General features: G+C 44.3%; 1 protein-coding gene across 3 annotated transcripts in view; it reads right to left on the bottom strand.

The window, feature by feature from the left end:
• The window catches only part of LOC137321232 (dnaJ homolog subfamily A member 1-like), a 41,284-nt gene that overhangs the window by 9,031 nt on the left and 11,883 nt on the right, over window positions 1-20,370 (bottom strand). For 2 of the 3 annotated variants that reach the window (XM_067983553.1, XM_067983552.1), the window contains exons 2-3: window positions 6,914-7,061; window positions 5,790-5,973 (exon numbers count right to left, since the gene is read on the bottom strand). In XM_067983553.1, coding sequence (XP_067839654.1) covers window positions 5,790-5,973; window positions 6,914-7,045 — 316 coding nt within the window. In that variant the 5' untranslated portion in view covers window positions 7,046-7,061. Of the gene's footprint in view, window positions 1-5,789; window positions 5,974-6,913; window positions 7,062-15,545; window positions 15,652-20,370 lie in introns of those variants that run through there. The other variant, XM_067983551.1, reaches the window with a different exon arrangement.

The following is a 20,370-nucleotide window of genomic DNA, read 5'->3' as shown; positions in this document are numbered from 1 at the left end:
AAGGGCACAAAATGTACTCTGGGTGGGGGACTTCAATGTCCATCACCAAGAGTGGCTCGGTAGCACCACTACTGACCGAGCTGGCCGAGTCCTGAAGGACATAGCTGCCAGACTGGGCCTGCGGCAGGTGGTGAGCGAACCAACACGAGGGAAAAACTTACTTGACCTCGTCCTCACCAATCTACCTGTCGCAAATGCATCTGTCCATGACAGTATTGGTAGGAGTGACCACCGCACAGTCCTCGTGGAGATGAAATCCCGTCTTCGCACTGAGGACACCATCCAACGTGTTGTGTGGCACTACCACCGTGCTAAATGGGATAGATTCAGAACAGATCTAGCAGTTCAAAACTGGGCATCCATGAGGCGCTGTGGGCCATCAGCAGCAGCAGAATTGTATTCCAGCACAATCTGTAACTTCATGGCCCGGCATATTCCTCACTCTACCATTACCAACAAGCCAGGGGATCAACCCTGGTTCAATGAGGAGTGCAGAAGAGCATGCCAGGAGCAGCACCAGGCGTACCTAAAAATGAGGTGCCAACCTGGTGAAGCTACAACTCAGGACTACATGCATGCTAAACAGCGGAAGCAACATGCTATAGACAGAGCTAAGCGATTCCACAACCAACGGATCAGATCAAAGCTCTGCAGTCCTGCCACATCCAGTCGTGAATGGTGGTGGACAATTAAACAACTAACGGGAGGAGGAGGCTCTGCAAACATCCCCATTCTCAATGATGGCGGAGTCCAGCACGTGAGTGCAAAAGACAAGGCTGAAGCGTTTGCAACCATCTTCAGCCAGAAGTGCCGAGTGGATAATCCATCTCAGCCTCCTCCCGATATCCCCACCATCACGGAAGCCAGTCTTCGGCCAATTCGATTCACTCCACGTGATATCAAGAAACGGCTGAGTGCACTGGATACAGCAAAGGCTATGGGCCCCGACAACATCCCAGCTGTCGTGCTGAAGACTTGTGCTCCAGAACTAGCTGCGCCTCTAGCCAAGCTGTTCCAGTACAGCTACAACACTGGCATCCACCCGACAATGTGGAAAATTGCCCAGGTATGTCCTGTCCACAAAAAGCAGGACAAATCCAATCCGGCCAATTACCGCCCCATCAGTCTACTCTCAATCATCAGCAAAGTGATGGAAGGTGTCGTCGACAGTGCGATCAAGCGGCACTTACTCACCAATAACCTGCTCACCGATGCTCAGTTTGGGTTCCGCCAGGACCACTCGGCTCCAGACCTCATTACAGCGTTGGTCCAAACATGGACAAAAGAGCTGAATTCCAGAGGTGAGGTGAGAGTGACTGCCCTTGACATCAAGGCAGCATTTGACCGAGTGTGGCACCAAGGAGCCCTAGTAAAATTGAAGTCAATGGGAATCAGGGGGAAAACTCTCCAGTGGCTGGAGTCATAACTAGCACAAAGGAAGATGGTAGTGGTTGTTGGAGGCCAATCATCTCAGCCCCAGGGCATTGCTGCAGGAGTTCCTCAGGGCAGTGTCCTCGGCCCAACCATCTTCAGCTGCTTCATCAATGACCTTCCCTCCATCATAAGGTCAGAAATGGGGATGTTTGCTGATGACTGCACAGTGTTCAGTTCCATTCGCAACCCCTCAGATAATGAAGCAGTCCGAGCCTGCATGCAGCAAGACCTGGACAACATCCAGGCTTGGGCTGATAAGTGGCAAGTAACATTCGTGCCAGATAAGTGCCAGGCAATGACCATCTCCAACAAGAGAGAGTCTAACCACCTCCCCTTGACATTCAACGGCATTACCATCGCCGAATCCCCCACCATCAACATCCTGGGGGTCACCATTGACCAGAAACTTAACTGGACCAGCCATATAAATACCGTGGCTACGAGAGCAGGTCAGAGGCTGGGTATTCTACGGCGAGTGACTCACCTCCTGACTCACCAAAGCCTTTCCACCATCTACAAGGCACAAGTCAGGAGTGTGATGGAATACTCTCCACTTGCCTGGATGAGTGCAGCTCCAACAACACTCAAGAAGCTTGACACCATCCAAGATAAAGCAGCCCGCTTGATTGGCACCCCATCCACCACCCTAAACATTCACTCCCTTCACCACCGGCGCACTGTGGCTGCAGTGTGCACCATCCACAGGATGCACTGCAGCAACTCGCCAAGGCTTCTTCGACAGCACCTCCCAAACCCGCGACCTCTACCACCTAGAAGGACAAGGGCAGCAGGCGCATGGGAACACCACCTGCACGTTCCCCTCCAAGTCACATACCATCCCGACTTGGAAATATATCGCCGTTCCTTCATTGTCGCTGGGTCAAAATCCTGGAACTCCCTTCCTAACAGCACTGTGGGAGAACCGTCACCACACAGACTGCAGCGGTTCAAGAAGGCGGCTCACCACCACCTTCTCGAGGGCAATTAGGGATGGGCAATAAATGCCGGCCATGCCAGCGACGCCCACATCCCGTGAACGAATATAAAAAAAAAAAATCCTGACTGATCAGACAGCTATCTATTGTGCATCTTTTCTAATAAAGAAAATGGACATTTTTGGGTGACTATTCATTAAAAAAAAAAGTTAATTACATGGCTTGTTTGGCTCATCTATGCACGAGAAAGACAATCCTTAGGTTTCCTTTCCTGTGCCCAAGTACAGTACTTAAAGTGGAATAACATAAGCTGCCTTAATATACAGCAAATAAATGTCTTAATTTTGGTACTGAAACCATCATTCTAAATAATTTTGGGATATACCCATGAATTGGTGTCATGTTTGTGCTAACTAAACACTATGGGCCAGGAACTGCACTGAGTGGCATGGCAATGCTGTCCGCAGCTCCTGCGAATTAAAACAACAAATGCACTTTCTGCGGGTCCTGCGGCGTCGACTTGCTTGACTTTGAAGCTTTGTGAAATTGTGCACTATCAATTCAATCTCTCAGCAAGATTCGCACGGAACAGCCTGTGGGAATGGAAGACACGGCCACTAAATCTGTCAAGAAGAGAAGTCCCGCCCACAAGCAGGCAAGCAGACTTCATTCATTTAAAGTTAGTGCGCTGGAAGCCATTGTAAACAAAAATTTAATTTTTTTTAATAAAAAGCCAAAGAAATAATTGAATTAGAGACAGAAGGGAAAAGTAAAAAAATGTTAATTTTTGAAGATTTTTTAATGACCAAATACTATTAAAATGAGACTCCACATTTTTAAAATTTAATTTTTAGTTGATTGGCTTAGTTTAGACCTGGTATTTTTAAGCGTACCTTTTGGTGGTGTAATTAGTTATGTTCCAGCTGGGCAGATGAGCAAGATGAGGGGATTCAATTGGGTAGATGCTGAGAGGATGTTACCTCTCATGGGGGAATCTAAAACTAGGGGGCATAGTCTCAGAATAAGAGGTCGCCCGTTTAAGATCGAAATAAGGAGGAATTTCTTCTCCCAGAGGGTCGTGAATCTTTGGAATTCTTTACCCCAAAAAGCTGTGGAGGCTGAGTCATTGAATACATTCTAGGCTGAGTTCGACAAATTTTTGATCAGCAAGGGAGTCAAAGGATATGGGGAAAAGGCAGGAAAGTGGAGTTGAAGTAAAAATCAGATCAGCCACGATCTCATTAAATGGCGGAGCAGGCTCGAGGGGCCGAATGGCCTATTCCTGCTCCTATCTCTTATGGTCTTATAAGTTTGTGATTTTTCAGTGATTTCTACAATTGTAGTGTCAGATGGTGCTTTAATTCACAGCTGTCAAATCACCGGCGAACCAACAGGAGCAAGTTCCCGATTTCCACGTTTTACTACACATATGCAAGCACGAGAACTTGCTTCTTCAATTTGCTGTAGAAAACGGAGAGTGCTTTTGAGCTCCTCCGTTATTTTGGGAACAATTTCTGCCCCCATATCTCGACTTATCTTGTCTTGATGTTCAGCACTATTGGCTTTGTCCTCCATACAAGTTTCTCATTATTAAAAACCACCAACTCCTACATTGACATTGCCAACAACAGTTCTCACAACTAGAACACTGTGGAGCTCATATCAAATCACACTGCTGGAGCATGTCTCAAGACACAAAAACCAGGGCAGCAAAGTGTTCCTTTGTTTCAGCCATTTCAGAAAAGAGCCAGCTCCTAATAGCAAGAGCAAAGTTCCAAATTTGTTCCAACTTAGATTGCTGTACTTTACAGGACCAAATGCTATCTAAAAAATGGGTGATCTCAACTCATGTAATTAAGAGTTATGTGCCACAGTAGAAAAGCACTAAGTGGGGGAAGAAAAGTATCCAACAAAAGGAAACACACCTGTTTGCTCAAACCAGCTCCTAAAAGAGTAACAGTCCCCATCATAGAATCATAGCAAGTTACGGCACAGAAGGAGGCCATTTGGCCCACCGTGTCTGTGCCGGCCGAAAAAGAGCTATCCAACTTAATCCCACTTTCCAGCACTTGGTCCGTAGCCCTGTAGGTTACGGCACTTCAAATGCACATCCAAGTACTTTTTAAATGAGTTGAGGGTTTCTGCCTTTACCACCAGGCAGGGAATTCCAGGCCCCACCACCCTCTGGGTGAAAAATTTCTCCTCAGCTCCCCTTTAACCCTTCTACCAATTACTTTAAATCTATACTCCCTGGGCACTGACCCCTTTACTAATGGAAATAGGTCCTCCCTATCCACTATCTAGTCACATCATAATTTTATATACCTCAATTAAATCTACCCTCAGCCTTCTTTGTTCCAAAGAAAACAACCCCAGCCCATCCAATCTTTCCTCATAGCTAAAATTCTCCAGCCCTGGCAACATCCTCGTAAATCTCCTCTGTACCCTCTCTAGTGCAATCACATCGTTCCTGTAATGTGGTGACCAGAACTGTACGCAGTACTCAAGCTGTGGCCTAACTATTGTTTTATGCAGTTCTAGCATAACCTCCCTGCTCGTATATTCTATGCCTCAGCTAATAAAGGAAAGTATCCAGTAAGCCTTTTTAACTACCTTCGGGGCTCTGGACAGGCACTCAAAGGTCTCTTTGTTCCTCTACACCTCAGTATCCTCCCATTTATTATGTATTCCCTTGCCTTGTTTGCCCTCCCCAAATGCATTACCTCACACTTCTCTGGATTGAACTCCATTTGGCACTTTTCTGCCCACCTGTCCAGTCCATTGATATCTTCCTGCAGTCTACAGCTTTTCTAACAACCACAATGCCAATTTTTATATCATCTGCAAACTTCTTGATCAAGCCCCCCCACATTCAAGTCCAAATCATTAATATATACCACTTACACATCCACCCTTCTATAATCGGGCAAATGGTTAGTGCTTTTTGTCATTACTGTAGGATTCAGTTACAAAAGCACCTCTTATAATGTATTATGCACGCCAACTACTTTGGGCAGTTCAATATAACATCATTTTAAAAGGCGCTGCTGATTTCAAGCAACGTCAGGTCTTCAAGCAGTTTCACTCAGCTACTCACACCTCATTAAAATGCGATTACCTTAGTGATCAGATTTTGAATGCAACTACTAACAATTAGGAGAGGCAGTTGCCAAGTGAGATTTCCTGTTTAAAAAAAAGTTGGTTACTTACATACTTTTTTTGTTTTACCACCCGTATATTGCAGGAAAATAGCGTTAACACCATTGAGCCCGCTATAAGCAGTGGGGACTGTATATGCAAGGATGTGTGCACGTTGATAAAGGAAGTTTCCTTTTGCTGCAACGTGTTGTGTTTTTTTTTTAACTGTAGTGTCAAAAATTGCAAGTCTTTTAAAAAAAATCATAAAAAGAGCATCTCTACCTCTCCTTTCTCTGTGCATTCTGCCTCCTCCACCAAAGAACATATCGAAAATGTCCATCGGCGAACCAAATCCACCACTGCTACCGGTACCACCTTCTTTGATAGCTTGCTCACCACCGCGGTCATAGAGTTCTCGTTTCTTGGAATCGGATAGTACTTCATAAGCTTGAGAAATCTGTTTGAACTGTAGCAAAAGATACAAGTTATCCTTCAATACCAGACTAGTCCCAAGTGTAGTTAAAAGGTATTCAGTACTAAAATGGTCTGATGTATAAAGCAGAGTTAGTAACATTTAGACATTAGATAACGGTCATGTCATTTGAAATAGTTACTCAAACGTAAGTTATCTAATATCAGAGATAACACGTTTAGCTTTATACAGAAGCAACTCATCTCTCTTTGTACCACAAATAAATTGTCCTCTCACCACAATGGCTGGACAGTTTCACCTGCAAATTCCACCTCCTCCCCATTATGGTCATCAACCACCAAGAAACATTACAATTTAAACAAAATCCAAAATGATCAGCACCACCACTAAACAAAAAGGTATCATGTACATCAGATGGGGGCTAGAAGATTCACTCCCACAGAAGGTGGGGGGGGGGGGGGGGGGTCTTCTCACTGTAGTTTCAGATGGGAGATTGACAACTAGTGGTTCAGCAACATGGCTTATTTCAACATGATAACTGTTACTCTTTTAAAACAGTTCAGTTTTACAAGTTAGATAGAAAAAAAGAATGCACAAAATCAACAACTTTTGGAAAACTTCAGTATTCAAGTTTTGCAAATAATAATGTGTCTGGTTCACTGCCATAATCACACTGCTGCTTGTATGCTCTGCATGTTAATATCCATTCAGTGCACTTGGCAGTACATTCCTAAAATGAAGAGGCAAGAAAGGCCAGGGATAGGTTTACTAGTCTCTATTCAAGACATTGTTGCTATGGATTCAATTTACATGGTCATAATGCAAGCCTAATTAGGTTTCATCATGTGATCACTTACATGGAAACCCTTTATAATGCACAGCACTTGGCAGCTGTTACTGGTGTTAAAGAATTTATTTCCATTAAGTTTAAACAGTTTTGGATAAGTGACGGTATACATACACACACCCCTACCTTTTCACCTTCATTTGGATTCTTGTCAGGGTGGTATTTCAGAGCTAGTTTCCGATAGGCCTTTTTGAGTACCTCTGCACTTGCATTGGGTTTAACCCCCAAAACATCATAGAATGCAGTTTCCTTCACCATCTTTCACTGTAGTAGCCTGTAAAACATAAGTCAATTTTGAACTAAAATAATAACTTCATGATCTGCTGAAAAATGTATGCAATAAGCAATTATCATCACTGTTAAAACTAGTAGCCAAGCCCAAGGGTGTTACATGTAAAATATGGATGAAACGAGTTACATCACTCTTAGTTGGTATGTAGCTGCGCAGCTCCTCCCTTAACACTGTGGCAAGACTCCCCACAGAGCAAACTCTTGCTTACAAAGAAATATGGAATACAAAAGATCCTCAGGGAAAAACTGCAATCTCTACCAAACCACAAATACCCTAGAATCGGAGTGCAATATTGCATCACGAGTTATTCAAAAACACAATCAAGACCCATTACAAACTGGAATTGCAGCATTTGACATAATACAAGCCTCTCATGCTGTGAGTAGGTGCACTTTCCTCACTTATCATGTATTTATTAAATACAGATCACAGAAAAATTGCTTCAGCTTTCTTGTACCTTTAGGTTAACAATGATGGTGTTTTAACCCCACCATCCTCATTTCTCCCCTTCCACGCATCATTGGTACTAATTTGAGGGCCTTTAAGCAAACAGTTTTTAAATGTAAAGTCAGGCGGATTCACCCAAGGTTTAAACGGATAACAGATGTGTGTTTTATACCAAGCTGCTCACGCATTCTCATCAACCAGGTCAAGAGGAAGTCACCTATCCTTCTGCAAGAGGCACATGATCCAGCTAACAGGGATGGGGACAGCTGCAAATGAGTCAACATATGCCTGAAGGGAGTTTCTATCAACATCTCTGTTGCATCACAGGATATTTAGAAACAAATTAATTAGTTCACTGAAATCTGCAGAGAAGTGAGACAATATAAATAAATGTCATTGTAAATTGTAGCCATCTAACACAATTTGCAAAAATTGTGTATCTTCATCCTCTAGTCCAGGCAGCATACATAAGTGCCTTTTGAAAAAGATACAATATGTACCAAACATAAAGAAACTAGTGTCCAGCTCATTAATCCATCTCTTACTTAAGAGAACTGTTCATGAAAGTTCATTCTGATTGCCTCAAAGAATTTGAATTTATGTAGTACTCTTCACGACCTCAGGATGTCCCAAAGCGCTTTACAGCCAATGAAGTACTTTTGAAGCGTAGTCACTACAAGTGTAATGTAGGAAATGCAACAGCCAATTTGCACACAGCAAAGTCCCATAAACAGCAATGAAATAAATGACAAGATAATCTGTTTTGATGACGTTGGTTAAGGGATAAATATTGGCCAGGACACCAGGGAGCTCCTGCTCTTCTTCAAAATAGTGCCATGGGATCTTTTATGTTCACCTGAGGGGGCACATAGGGCCTCGATTTAACGTCTCATCTGAAAGACGGCACCTTTAATAGTGCAGCATTCCCTTATTACTGCACTGGTGTCAGCCTAGATTAGGTGCTTAAATCTCTGGAGTGGGACTTGAACACAACATTCTGACTTGGAGGCAAGCGTGCTACCACTGAGTTAAGCCCCAACCCAGTCTGTTCTTCAAAGTCACAATTCTTCTAATAAGTGTACAAAAAGAAAAAAAATCCTGCTAAGTAAATCTTAGATGCCTTTGCATCTTATTTTATAATGTACAATTTGTATTAACTTTTTCTCTAGTCGAATCATACTTTGTTTCATATTTCAAAATTACTTTATTTCATAAAATTTAAAGATACACACAGTTCAATGTAAAAGGACAATTCCAAGCAATGCAGTTCGAACCAATACAATGCAAAGCGTACACATTATGATCTCATTATTCCAATTCAAAACAGTACATATTTTCTAATACATTCTGTACAATACGAAATGGGGGGGGTTCTTACATGGTGGCCTTTTCCCATAGAGCCTTTGCTTAGGCTGCACCTCGCTTCAGTGCGTCCCGTAGCACGTACGCCTGGACCTTGGAACGTGCCAGTCGGCAACACTCTGTCATGGACAGCTCCTTCCGCTGGAAGACCAACAGGTTTTGGGTGGACCAAAGGGCCTCCTTCACCGAGTTGATGGTCTTCCAGCAGCAGTTGATATCTGCCTTGGTGTGCGTCCCGGGGATCAACCCATAGAGCACAGCGGCCCGTGTTACCAAGCTATTGGGGATGAACCAGGACACATACCAATGCATCTCTTTCCACACCTTCTACACAAAGGGGCAGTCCATCAGGAGGTGGACATTCTCGTCCCCGCCGCAGCCTCGGGGGCGCTGAGATTCCGTGCATGTTGGAAGGACCGCACTGGGAGGGTCCCTTCTCGCTACATCCTGGTGCCCGGTCAGTTCCGGCGACGAGACATTCTGCCAAATGGCATTGACTGTCTGGCTGGGGAACTGCCCGATGGGATCCACCCTCTCCTTTCCCTGCAGGACTCTCAGAACGTTCCGTGCCGACCACTGACTGACGGCCGTGTGGTTGAAAGGGTTCCTCCTCAGAGACTTCACCTGGGACAGGCGGTGGGGTACGGTCCAGTTGGACGGGATGTCCTGCATCTGCTCGGCCAGACCCAGTCGTCTTAGTGTGGTGGACAGGCATAAACTCAGCAGGTCGTGACACTTAGTGTTTGCGTACTGGGGCTCTACACACATCCTGAGGCAGCCACACACAAAGGTGGCCATCAGGATCAGAGCGGCATTGGGGACGCCCCTCCCCACTTTGTCTGGGGGCTTGTACAAGGTATCCCTGCGGACGCGTTCTACCTTGGACCTCCAGGCAAAGTGGAAGATAGTTCAGGTGATTGATGGCAGATCAGCGGGGAATGGGCCAGACCATGGCCACGTAGAGCAACACTGAGTACCTACCACCTTATCACCAGGCTCCTGCCAGTTACAGCACTGGAGGTGGCCATTTAGCCAGTCGTGCCTGTGCCGGGTCTTTGAAATAGCTATCCAATTAGTTCCACTCCCCTTTCCCCATAAATTTGAGACAGCTGTTAATAAAGCTAAGGATCCCATATGCTTTTTAAGAGGCATAGAATACAAAAGCAAGAAAGTTATGCTAAACTTCTATAAAATACTGGTTAGGCCTCAGCTGGAGTATTGTGTTCAATTCTGGGCATCACATTTTAGGAAGGATGTCAAGGCTTTACAGAGCATGAGATTAGTTCCAGGGATGAGGGACTTCAGTTATGTGGCGAGACTGGAGAAGCTGGGGTTGTTCTCTTTAGAGCAGATAAGGTTACGGGGAGATTTGATAGAGGTGTTCAAAATCATGAATGGTTTTGATAGAGTAAATAAGAAACTGTTTCCAGTGGCAGAGGACACAGATTTGAGGTGATCAGCAAAAGAACCAGCGGTGACATGAGGAGAAAATAAAATTACGCAGCGTGTTGTGATCAGGAATGCACTGCAAGAAAGGGTGGTGGAATCAATTCAATAGTAAAGGGTATTGGATAAATATTTGAAGAGGAAATAATTTTAAAAGGCCATGGGGTAAGCACAGGGGAGTGGAACTAACTGGATAGCTTTCAAAGAGCCGGCACAGGCGCGATGGGCCGAATGGCCTCTTTCTGTGCAGTATCTTTCTATATATCCAATTCCCTATTGAAAGTTGCTATTGAATCTGCTTCCACCACCTTTTCCGGAAGTGCATTCTCCTTTTAAGTTTTCTTCTTTTCAAACCACTCCATTGGATACTTCACTCTGAATTGCTCACCACAATAGATGTTTGTTAATCATTAGTTTTAGGTTTCAATACAATCTCCAATTTAGTACTCCCAGTTCCTCCCTTATAGAATTGGTGCAGCAACTCTAAAATGTCTGACCAGATATGTGCTGACAAAGTAACAGTTCTGTATTTTATTTCAGTTTTGAAATAGCTAGTTAAAATGGAAGCTGATTTTTATAATGAAGTCAGGAATTGTCTACAAGACCAGACCAGGATGCAGAGAACTATTGTTCAAGGTGCAAACGGAATGAACACGATCTCGCAATTTATCTTTAATTTTGATTGCCTGACTCTAGACTTAAACACAGCACAGAAGGCGGCTATTCGGCCCATTGTGCCTGTGCTAGCTCTGAAATTATCCAATTAGTCCCACTCTCCCATAGCCCTGCAAATGTTTCCTTTTTAGAAAAAAGACGGAGGGGTGACTTGATAGAGGTCATTAAGATTATCATCTTCAGCCCATCATGCCTGAGCCAGCTCTGTGAAAGCTATCCAATTAGTCCCATTCCCCTGCTCTTCCCTATAGCCCTGTAATTTTTTTCCCCCCTTTAAATATTTATCCAATTCTCTTTTGAAAGTTACTATTGAATCTGCTTCCACCCACCCTTGTAGGCAGTGCATTCCAGATCATAACACTGCGTAAAAAAATGTTTCCTCATGTCGCCTCTGGCTCTTTTGCTGATCACCTTAAATCTGGGTCCTCTGGTTACTAACCCTTCTTCCACTGGAAACAGTTTCTCCTTATTTACTCTATTAAAACCGCTCATGATTTTGAACACCTGTATCAAATTTCCCCATAACTTTATCTGCTCTAAGGAGAGCAACCCCAGCTTCTCCAGTCTCTCCACATAATTGAAGTCCCTCATCCCAGGCACCATTCTAATAAATCTCTTCTGCACCTTCTCTGGCCCTGACATCCTTCCTAAAATGTGATGCCCAGAATTGGACACAATATTCCAGCTGAGGCGTAACCAGTGTTTTATAAAGGTTAAACATAACTTCATTGCTTTTGTACTCTATGCCTCTATTAATAAAGCCCAGGATCCCATATGCTTTTTTAAAAACAGTCTTCTCAACTTGTCCCACCACCTTCAAAGATTAATGTATGTGCACCCCCTGGTCTCTCAAAGGGTTTGACAAGGTAGACATGGAGATGATGTTTCCACTGCGGGGAGACCAGAACTAGGGACCGTAAATATAAGATAGTCACTAATAAATCCAATAGGCAATTCAGGAGACACTTTACCCTGACAGTGATTAGAATGTGGAACTCACTACCACAGGGAATAAATGAGGCAAATAGCATAGATGCATTTAAGGGGAAGCTAGATAAACACATGAGGGAGAAAGGAATAGAAGATTATGCTGATTGGGTTAGATGAAGTAAGGAGAAGAGGCTCCTGTGGAGCATACCGCCATGGACCTGTTGGGCCAAAAGGAGATGGTTCGGGTACAGTCTAGGTACATTCCCACGAGGGGGAAAGATAGGGCAACCAAAGCCTCCCTGGATGACGAAAGAGATAGAGAGTAAGATGAAGCATGAAAGGGGGCGTATGACAGATGTCAGGTTGATAATACAAGTGAGAACCAAGCTGAATATAGAAAGCTCAGAGGGGGTGGGAAAAAGGAAAAAAAAAGGGGCAAAGAAGGAGCATGAGACTAGACTGGCAACCAACATAAAAGGGAACCCAAAAGTCTTCTATAGGTATATAAATAGTAAACAGGTAGTAAGAGGGGTGGAGCCAATTAGAGACCCACTCATGGAGGCAGAGGGCAAGGCTGAGGTACTAAATGAGTACTTTGCATCTGTCTTTACCAAGGAAGATGCTGCCAAAGTCACAGTAAAAAGGAGGTAATTGAGATACTGGATGGACTAAAAATCGATAAAGAGGAGGTACTAGAAAGGCTGGCTGTACTTAAAGTAGATAAGTCACCAGGTCTGGATGGGATGCATCCTAGGTTGCAGAGGGAAACACAGGTGGAAATTGTGGAGGTACTGGCCATAATCTTCCAATCATCCTTAAATACAGGTGTGGTGCCAAAGGACTGGAGAATTGCAAATGTTAAACCCTTTTTTGGACAAGGGTGTAAGGATAAACCCAGCAACTACAGGCCAGTCAATAACCTCTGTGATGGGGAAGCTTTTAGAAACAATAATCCGGGACAAAATTAAGTCACTTGGACAAGTGTGGATTAATTAAGGAAAGCCAGCACGGATTGTTAAAGGCAACTCGTGTTTAACTAACCTGATTGAGTTTTTTGATGAGGTAACAGGGAGGGCTGATAAGGACAATGCATTTGATAAAGTGCCACATAATAGGTTTGTCAGCAAAGTTGAAGCCCATGGAATAAAAGGGGCAATGGCAGCATGGATACAAAATTGGCCAAGAGACAAGAAATAGAGGGTAGCAGTGAACAGTTGTTTTTCAGACTGGAGGAAGGTATACAGTGGTGTCCCCCAGGGGTCAGTACTAGAACCTCTGCTTTTCTTGATATATGTTAGTGACTTAGACTTGAAGGTACAGGGCACAATTGCAAAACTTGCCGATGACTCAAAGCTTGGAATTGTAGTGAACAGTGAGGAGGATAGTGATAGACTTCAAGGGGACATAGACAGGCTTATGGAATGGGCAGAGATGTGGCAGATGAAATTTAACACAGAAAATTGCAAAGTGATACATTTTTGTAGGAAGAACAAGGAAAGGCAATATAAACTAAAAGGTACAATTCTAAAGGGGGTGCAGGAACAGAGACCTGGGGGTATATGTGCACAGGTCATTGAAGATGGCAGGGCAGGATGAGAAAGTGGTTAAAAAAGCATACGGAATCATGGACCTTATAAACAGAGGCAGGGTATAAAAGCAAGGAGGCTATGATGAACCTTTATAAAACACTGGTTCAGCCACAACTGGAGTATTATGTCCAATTCTGGGCACTGCATTTTAGGAAGGATGTAAAGGCCTTAGAAAGGGTGCAGAAAAGATTTACTAGAATAGTTCCAGGCATAAGGGACTTCAGTTATGTGGATACACTGTTGAAGCTGGGGTTGTTCTCCTTACAGCAGAGAGGATTGAGAGGAGATTTGATAGAAGTGTTCAAAATCACAACAGGTCTAGACAGAGAAGATAAAGAGAAACTGTTCCAATTGGCAGAAGGGTCAAGAATTGGGACAGATTTAAGGTGAATGGCAAAAGAACCAAAGGTGACATGAGGAAAAACTTTTTTTTAATGCAGTGAGTGCTTATGATCTGGAATGCACTGTCTGGGGTGGTGGTGGAGGCAGATTCAATCATAGAATGGATACAGCACAGAAGGAGGCCATTCAGCCCATCAAGTCTGCAAGAGCAATCTAGCTAGTCCCACTCCCCCGCCCATTCCCCATAAGCCTGCAATTTTTTTTCTTTCAAGTACTTATTCAGTTCCCTTTTGAAGGCCATGATTTAATCTGCCTCCACCGCCCACCTTGGGCAGTTCATTCCAGGTCCTAACCACTCATATGTAAAAAAGCTTTTCATGTCACCTTTGGTTTTTTTGCCAATCGCCTTAAATCTATGTCCTCTGGTCCTTGACCCTTCCAATGGGGACAGTTTCTCTCTATCTAGACCCTTCATGATTTTGAATACCTCTATCAAATCTCCTTGCAACCATCTCGGATCCAGGGAGAACAACCCCAGCTTCTCCTGTCTATCCATGTAACTAAAGTCCCTCATTCCTGGAATCATGCTAGTAAATCTCTTCTGTACCCTCTCTAAAGCTTTCACATCCTTCCTGAAATGCAGTGCCCAGAACTGGACACAATACTCCAGTGGCTTTCAAAAGGGAATTGGATAAGTACTTGAAAGAAAAAAAAGTTACAGGGAAAGGGCAGGGGAGTGCGACCAGTTGGATTGCTCTCGCAGAGAGCCAGCATGGACTCGATGGGCCCAATGGCCTCCTTCTGCGCTGTAACCATTCTATGAATGGCCTATTTCTGTGCTGTAATTTCTATGCAAGCATATGTCCACTTTAAATATTGGCAAATTCTCCCATGATCTTTAGTTCTAGCAAGAAATTGAAACTCAAAAAGGAAGAGATTATGCAGCAAGCGCATACTGGTGGAAAATTGAAACTTACTAGATGACGTTATGCAGCAAGCGCAAACATCAGGCGTGGAAGACGGCGAGCAGGAAATAAGAGTTGAACAAATGCAATGGGCGCAGTGATTGGGCAAGGGAGCTTCGAAGGGAATCCTGGCCAGGCGGGTCACGTGGGCATAAACCGGCGGATGCGGCCGGAAGTGACGCCTCTCAGATGCAGGGGGGGAACATTACGGATCCGCGCCCTCGTGTCCGTCGACGTTTTCAATAAATGGAACTTAAAAACCTCAACATACAACCGCGGGTCGGAGCCCCAACATTCTGCTCCATACTGACCCCGCGGAGGGGGAGGGGATAAATAATCATTTATAAAAAATAAACCAAACCGGAAGCAAAGTTTATGACGGGATTCATCGAGCCAGGCTGCGTAACGGGCAGCCGCAACGCGGTATTTGTCGATCAAATAAAGGAAACCAACTAATTCCCGTCAAAAGCTACAATTAAATAACATGTTTTACATTTTTTTAAAAAAAAGACCCACTCTGGAGCGGGTTTTTAAAAAAAATCTGGAATGCGCACCGACGGGAAATAGCGTTTGCTGATAACGATCAAAAGCCAGAAGTGGTTGGAAATATAAAACTCTCCCTGCTTTTAAAAAAAGAGATAAGCTGACAGAAATGGTATGATGGTTTTTTTTCTCCCCACCCACCTCACAGCCCGGGAGCGGTAACTTACCCGAGGGAGCTCGGTGGACAGCTCGCCGATGCCGGGAGAGCCTTCTAGAAATTTCTGCTCTTGCCGGCTCATCCGGGGTACTGCTGCTGGTGACGTCGCGACGAGGAAGTTCAGCCTCAGAGGCGCGGAGCAGCCCGAGTGAGCATGCGCGCGGGGGGGAGGGGCTATTAGGGGCGCGCTTGGGTTGGAAGGAGGTTCGCGCGCAGTGGGAGCGCGCACGTTGTGCTATTAGGGGGCGCGCGCGCACAGGGACAAAGTCCCTCCATACCTCCATCCCCCACCAGGACGGCCTGCGGGCCCTCCGCTACTTCCTTGAACGGAGGCCCAACCGGTCCCCATCCATCACCACCCTCCTCCTCCTCCTCCGCCTGACTGAACTTGCTCTTATGTTGAACAACTTCTCCTTCGACTCCACTCACTTCCTCCAAATAAAAGGTGTTGCTATGCGAACTTATATGGCTCCCAGCGATGCCTGCCTTTTTGTGGGATAGTCCACTCCCTCACCTCCTGACGAAGGAGATAATCTCCGAAAGCTTGTGATTTTCAAATAAAACTGTTGGACTATAACCTGGTGTTGCAAGATTCTTTTTCCAGTACATCGATGACCGTATCGGTGCAGTTTCCTGCTCTCACCCCAAACTGGAAAATTTCATTAATTTGCTTCCAATTTCCACCCTTCCCTCGCCTTCACACGGTCCATCTCCGACTCTTCCCTTCCTCGACTTTTCGATCTCCATTTCTGGGGATAGGCTGTCAACTAATATCTATTATAACCTCACCGACTCCCACAGCTAGCTTGATTACACTTCCTCCCACCCCGCTTCCTGTAAGGATTTTATTCCCTTCTCCCAGTTTCTCAGTCTCCATCGCATCTGTTCTGACAATGCCACCTTCCACACCAGTGCTTCAGATATGTCTTTCTTTTTCCTCAATTGAAGATTCCCTCCACTGTAGTTGACAAGGCCCTCGACCATGTCCATCCTATTTCCCGCACTTCTGCCCTCCCCCCCGATCCATGATAGGGTCCCCCTTGACCTCACCTTCCACCCCACCAGCCTCCACATTCACAGTGTTATCCTCCGCCATCTCCAGCGTGATCCCACCACCAAACACATCTTCCCCTCCCCTTTCAGAATTCTGAAAGGTCCGCTCCCTCCGCGACACCCTGGTCCACTCTTCCATCACCGCCCTCCTCCCCACGGCACCTTCATGTGCGAGCGCAGGTGATGCAACACCTGCCCTTTCACCTCCTCCCTTCCCACCATCCAGGGCCCCAAACACTACTTCCAGGTGAAGCAGCAGCTTACTTGGACTTTTCAATTTAGCATAGCGTAGTCACTGCTCACAATGCGGTCTCCTCTACATTGGGGAGACCAAACGCAGATTGGGTGATCGCTTTACTGAGCACCTCCGCTCAGTCCGCAAGCATGACCCTGACCAGCCAGTTGCTTGCGTAAGAACGTAAGAGATAGGAGCAGGAGTAGGCCATTTGGCCCTTCAAGCCTGCTCCGCCATTCAATGAGATCATGGTTGATCTGATTCTGGCCTCAACTCCACTTTCCCACCTGTTCCCCATATCCTTTGACTCCCTTGCTGATCAAAAATTTGTCTAACTCAGCCTTGAATATATTCAATGACTCAGCTTCCACCACTCTTTGGGGCAAAGAATTCACAATCTGAAGAAATTTCTCCTCATCTCCGTCTTAAATGGGCGACCCATTATTCTAAGACTATGCCCTAGTTCTAGATTCCTCTGAGGAGAAACATCCTCTCAGCATTTACCCTGTCAAGCCCCCTCAGAATCTTATGTTTCAATAAGATCTCCTCTCATTCTTCTAAACTCCAGTGAGTATAGGCACAACCTGCTCAATCTTTCCTCAAAGGAAGAAAACCCTTCCATACCCAGAATCAACCTAGTGAACCTTCTCCGAACCGCTTCCAATGCAAGTATATCCTTCCTTAAATAAGGGCACCAAAACTGTACGCAGTACTCTAGGTGTGGTCTCACCAGCACCATATACAGTTGTAGCAAGACTTCCCTGCTTTTATACTCCATCCCCCTTGAAAAAGGCCAATATTCCATTTGCCTTCCCAATTAACTGCTGCACCTATATGCTAACTTTTTGTGTTTCATGTACGAGGACACCCAAATCCCTCTGTACTGCAGCATTCTGTAGTCTTTTCCCCCCCCGCCCATTTATAATATTTTGCTTTTTTATTCTTCCTAACAAAGTGGATGACTTCACATTTTCCCACATTATACTCCATCTGCCAAATTTTTGCCACTCACTTAACCTATCTATATCCCTTTGCAGACACTGTCCTCCTCACAACTTACTTTTGCATCTATATTTGTATCAGCAGCAAATTTGGCCACAGTACACTTGCTTCCTTCATCCAAGTCATTGATCTAGATTGTAAATAGTTGAGGCCCCAGCATTGATCCCTGCAGCACCCCACCAGTTACAGACTGCCATCCTGAAAATGATCCCTTTATCCAGACTCTGTTTTCTGTTAGTTAGCCAATCCTCTATCCATGCTAATATATTACCCCCAACATCATTAGCTCTTACCTTGTGCAGTAACCTTTTATGTGGCGCCTTATTGAATATCTTTCGGAAATCCAAATACACTCTATCTACTGGTTCCCTTTTATCTACCCTGCTCGTTACTTCCTCAAAAGAACACTAATAAATTTGTCAAACATGATTTCCCTTTCATATCATGTTTACTCTCCTTGATTTTATTTTGAGTCTCAATGTCCTGCTACTACTTCTTTAATAAATCGATTCTAGCATTTTCCCGATGACAGATGTTAGGCTAATTGGCCTATAGTTACTTGCTTTCTGTCTCCCCCCTTTCTTGAATAGGGGCGTTACATTTGCAGTTTTCCAATCCGCTGGGACCTTTCCAGAATCTAGTGAATTTTGGAAGATTATAACCAATGCATCCACTATCCCTGTAGCCACTTCTTTTAGGACCCTCGGATGCAAGCCATTGGGTCCAGGGGACTTGTCATGCAGCAGACCTATTAGTTTGCCTCATATTTTTTCCTCGTGATAGTTTTTAGTTCCTCCCTCCCCTTCTCCCCTTGATTATCTACTATTATTGGTATGCTTTTAGTGTCTTCTACTGTGAAGACAGATACAATATATCTGTTCAATGCCTCTGCCATTTCCTTGTTTTCTATTATTTCCGAAGTCTCATCCTCTAAAGGGACCTATACCTACTTTAGCTACTCTTCCTTTTTAATATACTTATTAAAAACTGACAGCAAGAGCTTTTACATTTTTTCCTAGTTTACTCTCAATCTATTTTCTCCCTCTTTTTTTTAGTCCTCCTTTGCTGGTTTCTAAGAGTTTTCCCAATCTTCGATATTGCCACTAATCTTTGCCACGTTGTATGCCTTTTCTTTTAACTTGATCCCATCTTTAACTTCCTTAGTTAGCCATGGTTGGTACACCCTTCTCGTGGAGTCTTTCCTCCTTACTGGGGTATATTTTTGTTGAGTCATAAAATATCTTTTTAAAATGTCTGCCACTGCTTATACACCGTCATACCTTCTAATCTGATTTCCCAGTCCACTTCAGCCAACTCTATCCTCATGCCATTGTAATTGCCCTTATTTAGGTTTAATACAGTAGTTTCAGATCTAACATCCTCACTCTCAAACTGGATGAGAAATTCTATCATATTATGATCACTGTTTAAGAGATCCTTTACTTTGAGGTCATTAATTAATCCTGTCTCATTACCCATTACCAGATCTAAAATGGCCTGCTCCCTGGTTGGTTTCACAACGTATTATTCTAAGAAACAGTCCCGAATACACTATGAACTCATCCTCAGGGTTACTTTTGCCAATTTGATTTGTCCAATCTATATGAAAGTTAAAATCGCCCATGATTATTGCATTAGTTTTTTTTTTACAAGCCCCATTATTTCTTGATTTATATTTTGCCCTACAGTGTAGTTACTGTTAGGGAGACTATGGACTACTCCCACGAGAGATTTCTTACCCTTGCTATTTCTTACCTCCACTCAAATTGATTCTACATCTTGATCTTCTGAGCCAAGATCATATCTCACTATTGTACTAATTTCATCCTTTATTAACAGAGCTACCCCACCACCTTTTCCTTTCTTCCTATCCTTCCGAAGCATCAGATACCCCTGAATATTCAGTTCCCAACCTTGGTCACCTTGCAACCATGTCTCTGTAATGGCAATGAGATCATACCCATTTGTTTTCATTTGTGCTGTTAATTCATCTATCTTATTATGAATGCTGTACGCACTCAGATAAAGAACCTTTAATTTTGTCTTTTTACCATTTTTTCCTACTCTGACCCCATTTGTTCGTGTACTCTTATGTTTGTTCGCTCGGTCCCTTCCTGTCTCACTCTGGTTATCATTGCCCTTAACTCTTCCCTGCACTACTTCCTTGTCCTTTCTCTTCAACATTCTAAAATTTCTCCTCGCCACCCCCCACCCCCCCAGCCAATTTAGTTTAAAGCCCTATCTACAGCTCTAGTTATTCGATTCGCCAGAACACTGGTCCCAGCGGTTCAGGTGAAGCCCATCCTGGAGGAACAGCTCTCTTTCCCTAGTACTGGTGCCAGTGCCCCATGAATCGAAACCCACATCTCACACACCAATCTTTGAGCCACGCATTCATCTCTCTGATCTTATTTACCCTAAACCAATTTGCTCATGGCTCAGGTAATAATCCAGAGATTAATACCTTTGAGGTTCTGCTTTTTTAGTTTAGTCCCTAGCTGCTCCTACTTTCAGCAGAACCTCTTAGTCTTGCCTGTATCATTGG

The sequence above is a fragment of the Heptranchias perlo genome, chromosome 4 (assembly GCF_035084215.1).
Source record: "Heptranchias perlo isolate sHepPer1 chromosome 4, sHepPer1.hap1, whole genome shotgun sequence".
Taxonomy (NCBI): Eukaryota; Metazoa; Chordata; class Chondrichthyes; order Hexanchiformes; family Hexanchidae; genus Heptranchias; species Heptranchias perlo.
The sequence above is the reverse complement of the archived record's forward strand: the minus strand, read 5'-3'. Positions and strand labels throughout refer to the sequence as shown.